Source organism: Podarcis liolepis, assembly GCF_965112155.1.
Source record: "Podarcis liolepis genome assembly, chromosome: 7".
NCBI lineage: Eukaryota > Metazoa > Chordata > Lepidosauria > Squamata > Lacertidae > Podarcis > Podarcis liolepis.
Genome location: NC_139561.1, coordinates 18938574 through 18955728, shown reverse-complemented (window position 1 = coordinate 18955728; position 17155 = coordinate 18938574). Strand labels below are relative to the sequence as shown.

Genomic DNA, 17155 nt, shown 5'->3' with positions numbered 1-17155 from the left:
GCCATTCATGGTAGTGATGGGAAGACTTGCTCGCTGAGTGCATAAAGCCTTACAGCCCGAGAGAGAGGGAAAGGGAGCCGGCGAACTACCCCATCCCTCGAATGCATGACTTTGAACCATTGCCCAAAAAAAGAAAACAAAAATTTCCCATCCGACCGCAACAGAGGGATGGAAAGGCAGAAGCCTGTGCCTTTAAAGGGCTATGCTCGCCGTCCGCCTGAGCCGATCAGCAGACCTTTAGGCCGGGCTAGGGCTAGCCCCTCCCTGCGGTGGGCTGGCCCAGGCGGGTCCGCTCCAAGTGGAAGCGTCTTTGGGAGCGCCAGTCGCCTACCTTTCTCGTCTCAGCTACAGTTAAGCCGCCCGAGTCGCCGCCATGGCCCAGTAAGTATTGGGGGGGGGGCATTTTGGAGAGGGTTAGCGGGGCTCGCTTGGCAATGCTGAGTTACGCGCAAGAGTAAATGACCGATGAGTTCAAGGCGGGGAAGGTTTGCTCCTAGGCGAGTAAATCTCATCGGGCTACTCTGCAGTAGACCGTAATTAATGGCCATGGACCCCACCGACTTCGGCGAAGCTCCCTTTCAAGTTAGCGTGCGTAAAGCAGACCTAATCCGGAACACACCGTGATGCGGAAGTGCATCTCGCTGAGCTCAGTGGAGGCGGGTGGGTCGGTGGGCTGACTCCCGAGTAAGCAGGGTCGCAGTCAGGAAGCTTCATTCGGTTCCAGGAAGCTTACTCCCGTGCAAGAGAAGGGAGTGCTGCCAGGCTTTCCTCGGAGGGAAGTTTGCTCAGTGGGGTTCATCCAAGGGGGGAGGAGGGTAAGCACTCTGTAGGTGCTCAGGTGCATTTCCATGGCTTGTTAGCTCCGGGCCCTCACCTCCTTGCGGGGCGGGAGGCGGGCTCTGTTGCAGCAGGAAAATAAAGGTATTCCTTGCTTTCCCTCCACTGGTTCCTGTCTCCATCCATTCTTATCTGACTGATCATTGACTTAGGTGACTCAGAGTACCTTGGGGAGTTGGGCTGCAAAAGTGAACCCCAATTTTTTCTGCAGCAGACTGATTCACGTTTTGCAGGGCCGAGCCTTCGCGTGACAAATAGGTCCTGGGGCTTTATGTCTGTGGGGTGGGATCATCTTCTGATCTGGAAAAGTTTTTTTTTTAAGAAAAGGGGAAAAAATCTCAAACGTTGCTAATTGTGGCTCCATGGTGATTGGTTGAGGAGGCAGTTTTCTTGATTTATCTTTTTTTTTAAGGTTGAGCCTTAGAAATGAAAACCTTCAGCCTCTTGAGCCGTTCTTTAGAAATCAGGGCGGGTTCAAGTTGGATGTTCTGGCTTCTGGGCTAATCTCAGCTGCATGGAAATTGATTGTGGTTAATCTTTTGTGTAAATTGGAAAGGACTGTGGCTCAGTGGCAGAGCACTCACTTTCCATGCAGAAGGTCCCATGCTCAGTCTCTTGCATCTCCCCTTAGAGATGAGAGGGATTCTCTGCCTGATACCTTGGAGAGCCACTGCCAGTCAGTGTCTGCAGTTGGATGAACCACTTGCCCAACTCCTCATAAGTCAACTTCCTTTTGGTCTGATCAACTGGTGGGGTGAAATTAATTAATTAAATAAATGATCAGAGCATGGGGAGGCATGTCGCACATACTTTAACAATACATAATAAGAAAAGTCTGACTGCTGGATTAGGCCAAAGGCCCATTTAATCCAACATCCTGTTCTCTCAGTGACCAATAAGATGCCTCAATAGGAAGCTTGCAAGCAGGACCTGAGTACAGCAGCAACTCTTCTCACTTGTGAGCCTCAGCAACTGGTAATCAGAGGCATACTGACTCCCAGCAGTGGACACAGAATTTGTGATATCCATCTCCTTTGTGTGATTCTGAAATTCTCTTCTAAAGCCATCTAGGTTGTTGGCCATCCCTGCCTCCTGTGGGAGCGAGTTCCAAAGTTTAACCATGTGCTGTGTAAAAAAAGTCCATTCTTTTGTCTGCGCTGAATCTTCCAACATTCAGTCTCTAATTCTAGTGCTATGAGAGGGAGAGAGAAAAATTTCCTCTGTCCGCTTTCTCCACACCTTGCACAATTTTACACGCCTCTTTTGTGTTCCTTCTTACTCTTCTCTAAACTGAAAAGCCCCAAATGTTGTAACCTTTCCTCATAGGGGAGTTGCTCCATCCCCTTGATCATTTTGCTTGCCCTTGTCTGAACCTTTTACAGAGTCCTTTCTGAGGTGAGGTGACCAGAGCGGTGCTGTGCACAGTATTCCACAATGTGTGGCTTCTCCATAGATTTGTATAAGAACAGGTTGTGCAGGATTATTGCAAGGATTGCAATGAGTTAATGCAGGGGTGAAGAACCTTCATTGGCCCAAGAGCCACATTTCCTTCTGAGGCCCACAAACCCATGATGCATGGGGCCACCCACCCACTCACCTACCTCACCATTCTCTGTTCTGGCAATCAAATGATATCCCAGTTCAAGAACATCACTGGGAAGGAGGGTGCAGAAGGCCAGTGAGTAGTGTGACTTGGGCAGAATCACATTTCTAAAATTTTTTCCACCTGACCATACTTCACAGCTCCTGGCATTGTCTCCAGCTAAGTCTTCTCCCAGTAGACCCATTGAAATCATTAATTCCAGTGGTGTCTACTCTGAGGAGGACTAATGTTGAATGCAGCCTCTGGTCATTGTCATCAATGCTTAGTTCTGTATGAGTTGTTTCTAGGCCTGACTTTTCCTTCTGGACTTTCTAGTTTTGAACTTACAGGGATTCAAAGTGAGCGCTTGCACATACTGTAGCTTTCAGGCATGAGGGCTCCCCCCAATCCGAAGAGGTACGGCCCAAACGCAGAGGACTGCCTCCTTTGCTAATTGTTTGGACAAGGCTGAAGAAGATGTAGAGAGAAACAAAGAGACATTGCCCAAGGCAGAGGGGGTGGTGTGGGTGTGGAGAGAGTTGCCAGAGGGGTGCCCAGTTTTGGTAACACTTGGCTGGCTTAATGCCATGTGAAAGACTCCACAGGTGTGTTGTGCAAGTTGGGCCAAGCTCAGGATTTAATCCCTGACGTTTTATTATTGTAGTTGTTGCTGGTTCCTGGGACTACAAATCCACTCTGGGGAAGGGTGATAGCTCAATGGTAGAGTATCTGCTTTACATACAGAAAGTCCATGGTTCAACCCTTTGCATCTCCAGGTTGGGTTGACAAAGGCTGCAATCTGAGACCCTGGAGAGCTGCTGTCTGTCAGTGTACTGTAGACAGTCCTGTGTTAGATGGAACAAGGATCTGACTCTGCTAAAGCAGCCTTCTGAGTTCCTATGCTTCTGCCTCCATTTGTCTCTGCTTTTCTTCCATAATGATTTCTTCTTCCTTTCTCATATAATCCCTCTGAGTTTGAGGAAGTCTCTCCCATATTGTTGAGGCACAGCTAGGAAATGAAAGGGCTTCTAGAAGCCTGTAACTTCTCATTTTCTAGATCTAGTTGCTCAATCTCTAAAATTGACACAACACAGTCCTGGCTGGTGTAAGACATGGATCAAAAGCACTGCCTGGGTTTTTAAACAGCAACCTTCCCTGTTCCTTGGCACCCGTGCCTGGGTGTCACAGGCCCCACCTGCGCTGTACATTTAAAGCAGCATCATACCACTTTAAACAGCCATGGCTTCCCCCAAAGACTCCTGCAAAGAGGGATGGATTGTTAAACCATTCTGGGAAGTGTAAGCATCCTTGTCTGTTCTTCCCCTTTTTCAGAGCAGACATCGCCTTGATTGGACTGGCCGTCATGGGCCAGAACCTCATCCTCAACATGAACGACCACGGCTTCGTGGTGAGTGGAAATGCCCGGTGTGAAGTTTTAAATGCTAAGCAATTATTTATCACAGACTCTCTTGCTCTCTCTGCTAGGTACTGTATAAAATGCGGAAGGGAGATCTTAGGGCAGAAACTTGAAGACAGGGGTGGGGGTCCTTTGGTCCTCCAGATGTTTCTATATTACAGCTGTGTTCATTTGTGATGGTTGGATTTCCCAGCTTATTGGAACAGAAAGGCAGGATAAAAATCTCCCAAATCAGTCATCCATGCCATATTAGCTACTTGCTGGGCTAAGTTCTAGATTTTGGTGTATAAATCCCTATGCAGCCTGGGACCAGGATATCTGATAAATCTTCTCGCCCTTTATATACCCAACAGATCATCTTATCAAGAGAGAGACCCATTCTGCACAGTGTTGGGGCTGGGCCTTTAGTGTGGTGGCCCCTGCCTTTTGGAATTCCCTCCCATTGAATATCAGACAGGCACTGTCTCTGTGGTGTTTTCAGCACCTGCTAAAGACCTTCCTCTTCTAATTAAGTAGAAATCTTTCCTAGTCTGCATCTGCAGTGTAGATGTTTTTATTGCTTTATAGTTTGTGGGTTTGCTACCCTGGGCTCCTTTGGGAGGAAGGGCAGGATATAAATATAATTAATTAATTATACCCATTGGCTATATAGTAAATCTGCTGGTGGTAAGAAATGTATGAATGTGGAGATAAGAAAAGTTTGAAACAAGAAGCGAGGAAGGGGGATTTAAGGTAGAGGCAAGGAACTTTTGGCAAACCAGGTGCTGCTGAAATGCAGCTGCCATCACCCCCAAGAATTGGTCATGCTAGACTGGGACTGATGGGAGATGGAGTCCAGCAACATCTGGAGGTCCCTGATTTAGTGGGAGGCCTTGTCTTTCCCTGTTTTCTTACTTGCTTGAGTACCTTAAATGACAGGACATAGATTGGCTTACTGTTTTGAGCGATCGCTGCAGATAACTGCTCGGCAGGAAGTGCTGGTGTGTGTGTGAGAAGCTGGCTAAATCTGTATACATTGAAAGGTTGGTTTTTTTTGATGACCTGCACACCAGGTTAAATCCATTCCAACCAAGCCTTTCATTTTTCTGGTTAAATGGGGGGAAATAATGAAAATGAACATGCAGATGTCTTGTCCTTTTGCTTCTTAGAGTCTGAAAATAACTTCCTTGTCCCTGGCACAAACCCATTAGAAAACCAGGTATAGGGGGGGATGCATTTCAGAAAAGGGATCAGCTCTACTGTCTCCCAGTGAAATCCCTCTCTCTTACCCTCTCCTAGGTCTGTGCATTTAATCGAACGGTATCCAAAGTGGATGACTTCCTGGCAAATGAAGCCAAGGGCACTAAGGTCATTGGGGCTCACTCTTTGGAAGAAATGGTCTCCAAGCTGAAGAAACCCCGGAAGATCATCCTGCTTGTCAAGGCTGGGAGTGCTGTGGATGACTTCATCAACAAGCTGGTGAGCAGATCTCTTCCTCCCATCCTTGACCAACTGCTTCTTCTTTTATAAATGATGCCCCTTTATGCCACTTTCCAGAATTCTATGGATTGGCCAATACTAGGGCTGGCTGAACCTTTCCTCCCTGTGGGGAAGGGCTGGGGCTCAGTGGCAGAGCTCCTGCTTTGCATGTGGAAGGTCTCAGGTTCAATCCCTGGCATCTCCAGATGGGGCTGGGAGAGGCTCCCTGTGGAAAATCCTGGAAAGCCACTGCCAGTCAATATAGATAATATTAAGCCAGCTTACTATGTTTCTCATGGTAAGTTATCAGTTATATTTTATCTGCACAATCAGAATGAATTTCTGGATGATAAATGCTTTTCCTGTGCAGCCTGAACAGGAGCAGTCACCATTAAAGTCGGAATAGTGTATACGTGGATTAAGTGACTCTTCTTCTTTGTCCTCAAAACTCTTAACCTAGCTCAAAGTTGTCACCTGAACTAGCCAGATGTTTAACTGAGAATCAATCACAGTCAGGCCATCATTTGAAAAATAAGACTTTAGAGCCATCTTGCCCAAAAAAAGCAGCTAGACATTCCATTTTGGCAACTATAACCTTGGCTTAAGGAGCCATTTGATGCCTAGCTTATATGTCTAAGTTTCTAACACTGTTTCCAAGACACAGACACTTCCTGCTCTAAAATTCAGTAATATTTTAGTTGAAGAAGAAAACATAAGAACCTGCTTTATACCTAATCAGACCATTGGTCCATCTAGCTCAATATTGTCTTACTCTCACTGGCAGCAGCTTTTATAGGATTTCAGGCAGGGGTCTTCCCCAGTCCTATGTGGAGATGCCATTGGGGATTGAACCAGAGACCTTCTACATACAAAGTAGGTGCTCTACCACTGAGCTATGGCCCTATGAAGCTGCCTTATACTGAGTCAGACCACTAGTTCTTCTAGCTCACTATTTTCTGCACTAACTCCAGGGTCTCATTTGAGGATGTCTCATAGCCCTCCCAGGAGATGTTCCACTGGATTAGATAGGCGTTTTGGACTGATCCAGCAACTCTCTGCAGATGGACAGCTGCCACTAGATTCAGAGAAAACCTCTCTTGGTACCAATCATTGGGAAAGAATAGTGGGAAAGGGCTGCTGCCAGTGTGCCCTTTTCATGGGCTTCCCAAAGGCATTTGATTAGCTAGACCTGATAGGCCATTATTCTGCTGACCTCTTCTGATGTAACACTGTCTCTTTCCTTCACAGGTGCCACTGCTGAGTGCCGGAGACATCATTATTGATGGAGGGAATTCTGAGTATAGAGATAGCACAGTATGTATGGTGCCCATTTGTATCATACTTGTATACTCCAAGGAGCTCAAGAGGATATGTGGGAGCTAACTTTATCTTCACTAACAGACCTGTGGGGTTGGTTGGTTAGGATTTGTTTGCAAGACATTTCTCTCCTAATACATATTTTCCTAAGGATGTTGTCACGCTGCAGTTTTTTGTGCAACCAGCAGGTGGCTTTGAGAAGGGCGGGATTGGTGAGCAAAGTATGTAGGGGTGCAGCCCCTAGTATTTTATAAAACTGCAGCTTTTTATATCCCGCCTCTCAATTTTGCCCAAAGGCTCATCAATGAGTTTTGTACAAGGATTGGAAGTTTTGAGCAAGGTGTTCCGTTGTGCCAAAAGCTGTTTAGTCACACTGGCTACATGACCTGAAAAGCTGCCTGTAGACAAATGCCGGCTCTCTCGGCCTGGAAGTGAGATGAGTCCATAGTTGCCTTTGACTGGACTTAACCATCCAGGGATTATTTACCTCCATGCTCTAAAGCCCACCAATGTCTGTTAAACCAGATGCAAAGGAAATTTTACTCGGTGCAGAATTTTAAGTTTCATATGGTTATGTAGCTCTTAACTGGTACAGGAGTCAGATTTATTTTCTTTCTCTTTTGTGAGATATACGTTGCCCTAAGTAGAGAATGCAGTGCTTTTGCCCCCATAATCCTATTTTTCGAGCAACGAGTCTCCCTTCTTTTCCTATCCAGAGGCGTTGCAAGGAGCTCAAGGAGAAGGGCATCTTGTTTGTTGGGAGCGGGGTTAGCGGCGGCGAAGAGGGCGCCAGGTACGGCCCTTCACTCATGCCAGGAGGAGCCAAAGAGGCATGGTAAGTGATGACGAGAATGATTTAATGCATTTATTTGTTGCTTAATGCATAGGTTTCTCAAGGCTATTTACAATTATGAAAGTGTACATGATACAAAATCCAGAATACAGCAAAAAGAAAAGAAAGAGCATTAATTGACCCAAAGTGCTCATCCTGCAATAACATCATAGGACAAATCCTGCTCCACTCCATATATAAATTCACATATATTGCTTTCCCATTTTTTAAAATATAGCAAATGTTTTAGCTGCTTTTACATATGCAATTAATTGTTCTGTGTATGGTTTTTATTGCATTGTAAATCACTTCGGAAGCAGTGCTAGAGCACCTGCTTGGCATGCAGAAGGTGCCAGGTTCAGTCCCCATCAGCATCTCCAGGTAGGTCTGGGAGAAACTCCCTGCCTGAAAGCCCTGGAGAGCAGCTGCCAGACAGTGTAGACGATAATGAACTAGATGGACCAGTTGTCTGACTGACTCAATATAAGGCAGCTTTCCATCTTCAACTGTAAAAAAGGACAAATCCTTTCCCACACCACTCAATAAAAATAAAAATTGCAGCAAGGTATGATCCAAACATAACAACTGAAAGGCTGGGCAAACATGAATGTCTTGGCCTAAAGTTTGACAATGATAGTTCTAATAGGTTAAGTTATAGAGTAAAGATAAATGAAAGAGGGTAAGGATTTGCTGAAAAGACTTGGAAAACGGGAATACAAAAGGGGAGGTGTGAGGAAGTCAAGGAAATAAGCAAATGAGCTCAAAGTTGCTGAAAAATGGATTTATTCTTTTTTAAAATATTCTTTTTTTCTTCTTTTTCCTATTTCTTTTTTTTTTTTTCTTTCTTACTAGGTTGTTTTTTTGTCAACTTTCTTGTTAGCTTGTGTTTGTTAGTTTTTATTTTTTTCTTTATGTGTAATTTTTGTATAATCTCAATAAATATTCTTTTAAAAAAACACTAAAGTTTGACAATGATGGTGCCAGGTGTGTTTCCTTGGGAAGGGCATTCCACAGACATGGAGTCACCACTGAAAAATGCACGTTCTCTCAGTTGGGGGGTCCTCAGATTGAGTTGTGAAGGGACCAAAGCAGTAAATGTATGTTTCATTTTTATTTTTGTTTACTCATTTACCATTTTTCAGTCTCATCCTTTCTCCTGCCTGGGGCAGTCAATAAAATAGTAGATGCCAGTAAAACATAATTTTTAAAAACACAGACTCAGATGAGATACAGTAAACAGCAGCAATGGCGTCTGTAGGGATTGCGCCCCCAAAATAACGTTTTCCTTATCAAAACACCTGGTCAAGTGAACTTGTTTCTTAAATGCTTCTGTAGTAGGGGCAGACCAAATATCACTTGGAAGGGGGTTTCAGAGGTAGGGGCCACTACTGATAATGCCCTGTCTCGTGTCTCTGCCCTCCTAGCCTCTGTTATGGTCTGGACGGTGAACCAATCATGATGATGTCCTTTCTGCTTTGTTTTTCAAACATCCTTTTGGTTCTTTGCAGGCCTCACATCAAACCAATATTTCAGAGCATCGCTGCCAAAGTAGGAACTGGGGAACCCTGTTGCGACTGGGTAAGATGAGCTGACATGTTTATGATGCACTCTGCATGCTCCTAGAGATACTCTTCAAGCTGATGCCCCTCTTTGTGAATTGGTTTTGGAAGGTTACTAGCTTCTCCAGCCCCTCACCTTCCCCATCAAGAGGAAGGGGAGAAGGCAGACCCTTTCCAATGTTGACGGGCTGTACTTTGGGGGGTAGAATGCGGGTGTGGCCCAGCCTCCTGGTGCTAAAATTATGCTTTTAATGGGAATGGGATTTTAACTTACTTATTGTGGAGGTGGGGTTGTTATAAATTATTCTGTGTTACATGTATTTTGTATTTGTATTTTTTTGGTTTTATAAGGCTGATTAATATTCTAAAGTCTTTTATATGTGTTTGTGGGAAGGAGGTTATTGTTTTGTTGGTTTTGTTTTAACTATTTACTTGTCTTTTTACCTTGTGAACCACTCTGAGATATTGTCATGAAGAGCAGTATATAAATCTTAATAATAATAATTCATTTTATTATTCTCTCTTATGACTCTGGCAGGTGGGAGATGAGGGGTCTGGGCACTTTGTAAAGATGGTGCACAATGGGATTGAGTATGGAGACATGCAGCTGATCTGCGAAGCCTACCACCTCATGAAGGATGTGCTAGGCATGGACCATGACGAGATGGCTGCGGTAAGCCCACAAGACAAACCAATTTCTTGGATCTGATGGGTGAAGACCCTGTTTTAATAAGTCTAAATAAAAGCCAGAACAGGCACTTACACAGAGACTCAGCAGGGAGCCTCTTTTTCTAGACGGAGCTCCCAGGAGCCTTTAGGGGGATGGGATACTTGTGGGCCTTCCATATGTTGTCAGACTACATCCTTGACCATTGGCCATGCTGCTTGGGGCTAATGGGAGTCCACCAATATCTGGAATTCCCCATCTCTGACTTAGACTGACTTAGGACTGATGGGAGTTGTAGCCCATCAACATATGAAGAGCCAAAGGTTTACCTCTACAGCAGAAACTGCCTTCTTGACTACAGGACCCACAATCATCCACTCAATCCACCAGAACCTGTCTTTGCATGCAGGGGGAGTCCCTAACAGTGGAGGTGTTTTCTATTTTCTTAAGAGCAAATGCATCAGGATTATAGAGCACAGAGCACTCCATGTCCTAAAAAATAAATAAAGCTTGCAGTCTCAGGGAGAGGGTTGTTGATCTCTCTGCTCCTTGTCTCCCTTGCCCCTAGGTGTTTGAGCAGTGGAATAAGACTGAGCTGGACTCCTTCTTGATCGAAATCACAGCAAACATATTGAAGTATCGTGATGCTGATGGGAAGCATTTGCTCCCAAAGATCCGGGACAGTGCTGGGCAAAAGGGAACAGGGAAATGGACAGCAATCTCAGCTTTAGAGTACGGGGTCCCCGTCACTCTAATTGGTAAATAACTTTGACATAGATTTGCACTAAAATGTGGCAGTGATGGGAGGGACAGGGGCCCCAGCGATATGTGGTGTAGTCCTTTGTTTACTTGAAAGACCTGAGTTGAGACACCCAAGAGTTTGTTGTTGTTGTTTAGATTTCTGTGCTACCTTTCGTCAATGGAATTCAAGGTGGCATTCATGTTTCTCTTCTCTTCCCCATTTTACCCTCCACAACAACCCTGTGAGGTAGGTTAGGCTGAGAGATGGTGACTGGTCCAAGGTCACCCAGTGAACTGAGTGGGGATTTGAACTCTGGTCTCCAAGACCTGACACTAGCCGCTACACCGCACTGGTTTTATGCCTGACGACCAGTAAGTTTGCTGTGTGAGCTCAGGATCCTCCAAACTCAAAATATCATCCACACTTCTGTGCTGTTTTCACAGCTGGCAAAGGGCCATAGTTCAGTAGTAGAGCATCTCCAGGTAGGGCTGGGAATATCTCCTGTCTGAAACCCTGAAGAGCCATTGCCCATCTGTGTTGACAGTACTGAGCTAGCTGGAGCAAGGGTCTGATTCAGTATAAGGCATCTTCCTATGTTCCTGCTCTGACTGGTGATGGTTCTCTACATTCTTGGGCAAGGATCCTTTGCAGTTTTCCAAAATAAGCTCCTTTTAAAGTGGAGATCCTGAGGACTGAACCAGGGACCCTTGTGTATGCGGTGCATCTTCTCTACCACTGAGTTATCAACTCTACCTTTCTTTTTTAGCACATACACCCTTCCTACTGTGTTCTGCATTTCTCCCCTCTTCTAAATATCAAACCTCCTCCACGTAGGTTTCAAGGCTTGGCTCCTAGGGTTGCCAGGTGAATTGCTAATGGATTGGGTGTATGGTTTGCTTTTCTTTCTCCCTCCCATTCTGTTTCCTTCCTACATCAGCATGACTTGCAATTTCCTGCTCTAAAGCAGCTGACTCATCCCTTCACAATGCAAAAGGATGTTGGTTGGCTAAGAAAGTGGGGGGGGGAGGAGGGGCTACCTTTGTGACTGCAAGAGTGTGGAGGAACCACAGTGCACCTGCGGCAGTGAGAGTATGAGTCACTCACAGGAAATCTGAAGAACTTTTTCACCTTGTGTGTTTGCACTCTCTCTGCCCATGCCTTTCAGGCAGTCAGTCCTTACAAGTGGGGCAATTGCTTCCATTCCTGGTTTCCACAAGCCATTCATGTATTTATCTGCACTACTCAATTATGTCCCAAAGTCACTTTGGGTCAGTTTTTGTAAGAAAAGTGACCGATAAAATATTTTTATAATAGTAATAATAATAATAATCCCCTGTAGCACTCAATGAGTGTTATGTTCCTGTTGAATATACTGTTCTCAGTGGATTGTTTTTTTAAAAAAATTTCTTGTACCACTGCAAAACTTGGGGTTTCGCTAAGCCAGATGATACAGTCCCCCTTTGTGTGTTTGTTTGTGTTCTCTTTTGTATGCATAAGGATTGGCACTTGGAGTTTACTGTTGATATCTAGAATTGTAGTTTGTTTTGTGAGGTGGGGTTGCTTACAGCACAATGCTATGCGTGCTTAGTCTGAAGTAACTGCCATTTAGGCCACCTTGACTCCATGCATTTAAAGCACCATGGTACTGGTTTAATCAGTTGTGGCTTCTTTCCCCAACCAAAGAATCCTGGGAACTGTAGTTTGTTTTGGGTGCTGAAAGTTGTTAGAAGACCCTTTATTCTCCTCACAGAGCAATAATTCCCAGTGGTTTAAAAATCAGTCCCTCTTTCCAGGAAACTGCGAAGAAAAGCGGTTCCCCTAAAACCTCTCAGCATCCTTAACAGACTACAGTTCCCAGGATTCTTTGGGGGAAGCCCGAAATGGGTGAGTTTTATGTCCTGCCTCCAGTTACATGATACCCAATAGTTTTTTAGTGAAGAAAGCAATCTCCTGTGTACACAGAGTACTGTGGTCCTGTTTGCCATTGCTTCAGTTTAGCCATCCATGGTGTTTGATTTTTCTTTCTCCAAAGGGGAGGCTGTCTTTGCTCGGTGCCTGTCTTCCCTCAAGGACGAAAGAGTGAAAGCTAGCAAGCTGTTGAGTGGACCCAACACATCTAAGTTTAGCGGGAATAAGGCGGCATTTCTGGAGGACATCCGCAAAGTGAGTTGTTAGGCCAAGGAGGGCTGGCCTTGTGGCCCTCTGGGTGTCGTCAAACTTCAACTCCCATCAGCCCCCACCCAACATGGCCAGCGGTTGGTGTGGTGGGAGTCGTAGTCCAACAAAATTCTGGAGATTCACTATCCTATGTGTGGGGAAGATGCATCATTCTGCATTAAAGTCACCAGCAAGAACCTCCATTGTCTGAGGTCCAGATCGTTGTAGAGATTGTATCAGCGGTTCCAGCATTCTAGGCTTCCTCATTCAAGACATGCTCAGTGGGTTCCTTTAATCTAGAATGGGTGGTGGGGTGTGCAAACCAATCATTCCCTCACACTAACTCTGACCTAACGTGATCCATGACGATGGGCAACACTCTTTGGATTGATGGGGTCCTTTCTCAGTCTCTGGTGGCTCAGCAAATGGCTGACTTTGCCACCCTCTGGAGCCAGCCCCTGGCTTGAAAGCTTCTTTCTAAATCTTGACACTGTCCCTTGGCTTCCTTGCAGGCTCTGTATGCTTCAAAGATTATTTCCTACACGCAAGGCTTCATGTTGCTGAGGCAAGCGGCAAAAGAGTTTGGCTGGACGCTGAATTATGGTGCCATCGCCCTGATGTGGCGGGGAGGATGCATCATCCGAAGGTAAGCAAGACAGATAGGATATGATTGGAGCAGGGGCTATCGATTGACAGGGAGATGATCCTCTTCGTTTGGAGCTCAGACCAACTGAATCTAAAAGTTGAGATTCTAACTGAGGCTGCACCTACTCTCTACATTTACAGCAGAATTGTACCGCTTCAAACAGTCATGGATTCTCCAAAGAATTCTGGGAACGATAGCTTGTTAAGAGTGCTTCTGCCTCTACTTTCCTCTGTCTCCTTTTGTAATTATTTGTTCCCACTTCTTATGCTCTGAGTTTGAGGAAGTTTCTCCCATTGAGACACAGCAGAGGAAATGAAAGGGCTTCTGCCTGCAACTTCTCATTTTGTGGATCAGTTACTCAATCTCTAAAATGGGCATGGTGTGGTCCCAGCTGATTTTAGGATCAGATGACCTTTTCTTTAAAAAAATAACAACACTTTTTTAGCACTCTTCCCTGGGTGACATATTTGTAGACACAGACCCCATCTGCAACATACAGTTAAAGCACGATGATATCACTTTAAACTGCTTCCCCCAAAGAATTATGGGAGCTGTAGTCTGTTAAGGGTGCTGGGAGACCCCTTACTCCCCTCTCAGAGCTACAATTCCCAGACTTGCCTGTGAAGAGAGATTGCTAATTCTTCTGGGAATTGACTATTAGCCATGCTAGCTGGGGCTTATGAAAATTGGAGTCCAACAGCATCATTGGTTATCCCTGCCCTTGGTTACAATATGTTGGTCCACATATGTTTTTGGGTTCCTGGCTATTTACCTCACTGATTTCAAGAAATCCTACTAACTGCTTTTGCATGTCTTCTGCATAGTGTGTTCCTTGGGAAAATCAAAGAAGCTTTTGATCGAAGCCCTGATCTCCAGAACCTACTGTTGGACAACTTTTTCAAGACGGCGGTAGAGAATTGCCAGGTAACTTCAGGAAGAAGAGGCCACATACACACACCATATATTTAAATTATTATTATTAATTTAATTTGTATACTGCTTATATTTTTAAGAAAAGCACTATACCGCTTTAAACAATCATGCCCCCCCCAAAATAAATAAATTCTGGGAGCTGTAGTTTAAGGGTGCTGAGAGTTAATTCCCAGAGTTCCCTGAAGAGGGGCTGATTGTGGAGCAACTCGGAGAACCCAGCTCTGTGAGGTGAAGTGGGGTCTCTCCTAACAACTCTCAGTACCTTACAGCTTCCAGAATTGTCTGAAGTGGTATGGCAGTGCTTTAAATCCTCCAGGAGAATGCGGCTTTAGAAAGTACCTGACCATTTTTAAGTGCAGTATGTATGTATGTATGTATGTATGTATGTATGTATGTATGTTAAGAGATAAAGTACTGAGTTTTGCATTGCTATGAACAGCTTCACATACACCACAGCCTCAGAATGGCTGTCTGTTGTCCATCCCTTGGGAGCAGATTTTGAGGGTGTGCAGAGGTGGGGGGCTGGGAAGGAGAGGGTGGCAAAGTCCCATTGTGCAAGGGGAAACTTTGTCCCACTTGCCCAAGGACAGCGGTGGAGACAACCCTATGTTTCCAGCTGAGGAAGGGTCATTGGCCGAATACAACTTTTAAGAAGGTAACTACTACTACTACTTTTACATCATTCCTCCCTTAGGAATCGTGGCGACGTGCCATCAGCACTGGTGTCCAAATTGGCATCCCAATGCCGTGCTTCACCACTGCACTTTCTTTCTATGATGGGTACAGGCATGACACTCTGCCAGCCAACCTAATTCAGGTAAGCCAGTCTGAAAACAGCTTTGGCATGTGTGGAACTGAAACTTCTCCAACCTTTTTTGCTTCGTTCAGATCTTTTGCTCATTTCCCTAGTTAACATAAGGAGAGCCTGGCTGCTGGATCAGGCCAAAGGGCCCATCTAGTCTGACATTCTGTTCTCACAGAGGCCAATGGTAATGCCCACCTGATGTCTCTGTATCCAGCACAATTTGTGGTGCCACCTCTCTACTGGCCTTCCTTAAAATCCATCATTTTCTTGTGGCCTTCGGGGTAACCCCCTTAATTTCGATTCCTCAAAGGACCCATGTTATAAGCATATGTAGCTGCATTTGCCCATGATCATCCCTACCTTCATCTTTTCCTCTCCTTCCCTTTTGTCGTGTTTCCTCATTGTCAGTTTTAGATTGAAAGTGCCATACAGGCTGCAGCTTCCAGCAGTATTTTTACGTGTTTTCCCTCTGCAAGGGGAACCTGCGGCTCTCCAGCTGTTGTTGGACTCCATCTTTTATCAGCCCCAGCCAGGGATGATGGGAGTTGTAGTCCAGCAACATCTAGAGAGCTCCAGGTTCTCCATCCCTGAACTGAAAGGATCCTCTTTAGTTTTACCAACACTGATGGAGACTCTACTGTAGAGACAATGGGTTTGACCTCTTAGATGTCCCCAACTAAATTCTACTTGAAGTAGATCCATTGACATTAATGGGACTAAGTTAGTCACGTCAATTATTTTCAGTCGGTTTACTCAGAGTATTACTAACATGGGCTGCAACCCTGTGTGCCTCCTTTGAATTTAGCAACAATTGAAAGTTGACTGTGTTACTTTGGCAACCTATATCACTAACCATGTGTATGCAATTTCTCAAAGGCTCAACGAGATTATTTTGGTGCCCACACCTACGAACTGTTGTCAAAACCAGGCGAATTTATCCACACCAACTGGACAGGACATGGAGGCTCTGTTTCCTCTTCATCATACAATGCCTAGAAGGAAGCCTGAACTTGAAAATGGAAAATACTGTAGAGCTAAAACATTCCCTCTTCTTGCTGGTTATTCTCTGTATCTTCAGCACTTTCTCTAGTTGTCACGTTTGGGGCATTTTTTTTTGTAAAGAAGTTGTGATCATGTCTTACAGGAGGGCTAAAATAAACATTTAAATCCTTCTTTGAAAATGTTTTGACTTTTATTTCACCGGCCCAGCTCCCTCCAGGAGCAATTAGAATAATAATAATAATAATACCAAAATCTCAAGCTTCCAGAACAAGAAACAAGAACTTAAGCAGTTGCCCTGCTGGATCAGACCAAAAGTATAGCATCCTAGTCTCTCAGTGGCCAACCAGACACCTGTAGGGAACCCACAAGTAGGACCTGAACACAATAGCAACCATCTTAGTCTAAGATTATTAGCAGCTCTAACAAACAGATCTGCTTTGAATGTTGCATAATCTATGTCTGCATCAAATTAAGCCTTATAATCACATCTTGAATAAATTTCTCTCTCTCCATTTTTTTAAGGATGGTAATTAAATAAATGTACAAGATCCTGTTTTGTCCACAAATACAGAAGCCCTTGTGCTGTGCAGCACCCCTGGATTTCCCATCCTCACAGCAGAGCCGCAATGAAATCACCCCAAGTAAAATTCCAAAATCTAAAAGTGTTAAGACGCACTAAATTAAGGTCATATGCCTGGGATAAGAAAACCAATTTTAGCTGACGCTGAAAGCTTGTAAGAGTATTTTGTTGGTTTATTGCATTTATATCCCACCTTTTCCTCCAAGGTGCTCAAGGAGGTGCATGTGGCTCCTTCCTCTTCATTTAATCCCCACAACAACCCTGTGAAGTAGGTTAGACTGAGAGGCAGTGACTGGTCCATGGTCACCCAGTGCGCATCATGGCTGAGTGGGCACCAGGTATACAGGCTGAGGGAAAACTCTCTGCAGCTGGAGTACCACCTAATAGCAGATGGTGTTGGGTTTGTACTGCTCACCTGTCCCTCCCTCCAACTGCATAAAAGGACAGTGAGAGAGGGGCATTTGCACCATGTCCACTGCCCCTCCCAGTCTCCATCCTGGTATGCAGCACTGACTCAGCCACATCCCTCACCATACTGTTGGCTACTGGCGTTAGTAGTTGGAGGCTTCAAGGATGCAATGAAGGACCTCACTAGATGTCCTCTTAAGGGAGGAGGTGGTT

The 17155-nt window shown here is 45.0% G+C and overlaps 1 protein-coding gene across 1 annotated transcript; it reads left to right on the top strand.

Moving 5' to 3' along the window:
* The first annotated feature begins 223 nt into the window (after positions 1 to 223).
* On the top strand, positions 224 to 16133 carry PGD (phosphogluconate dehydrogenase). Its single transcript, XM_083513106.1, has 13 exons — positions 224 to 381; positions 3752 to 3827; positions 5115 to 5294; positions 6543 to 6608; positions 7328 to 7446; positions 8952 to 9021; positions 9541 to 9675; positions 10238 to 10427; positions 12444 to 12574; positions 13081 to 13214; positions 14039 to 14138; positions 14842 to 14964; positions 15829 to 16133. The coding sequence occupies exons 1-13, from the start codon at positions 374 to 376 to the stop codon at positions 15946 to 15948; spliced, it is 1452 nt and encodes a 483-aa protein (XP_083369232.1). The 5' UTR covers positions 224 to 373; the 3' UTR covers positions 15949 to 16133.
* Positions 16134 to 17155: the final 1022 nt, after the last annotated feature.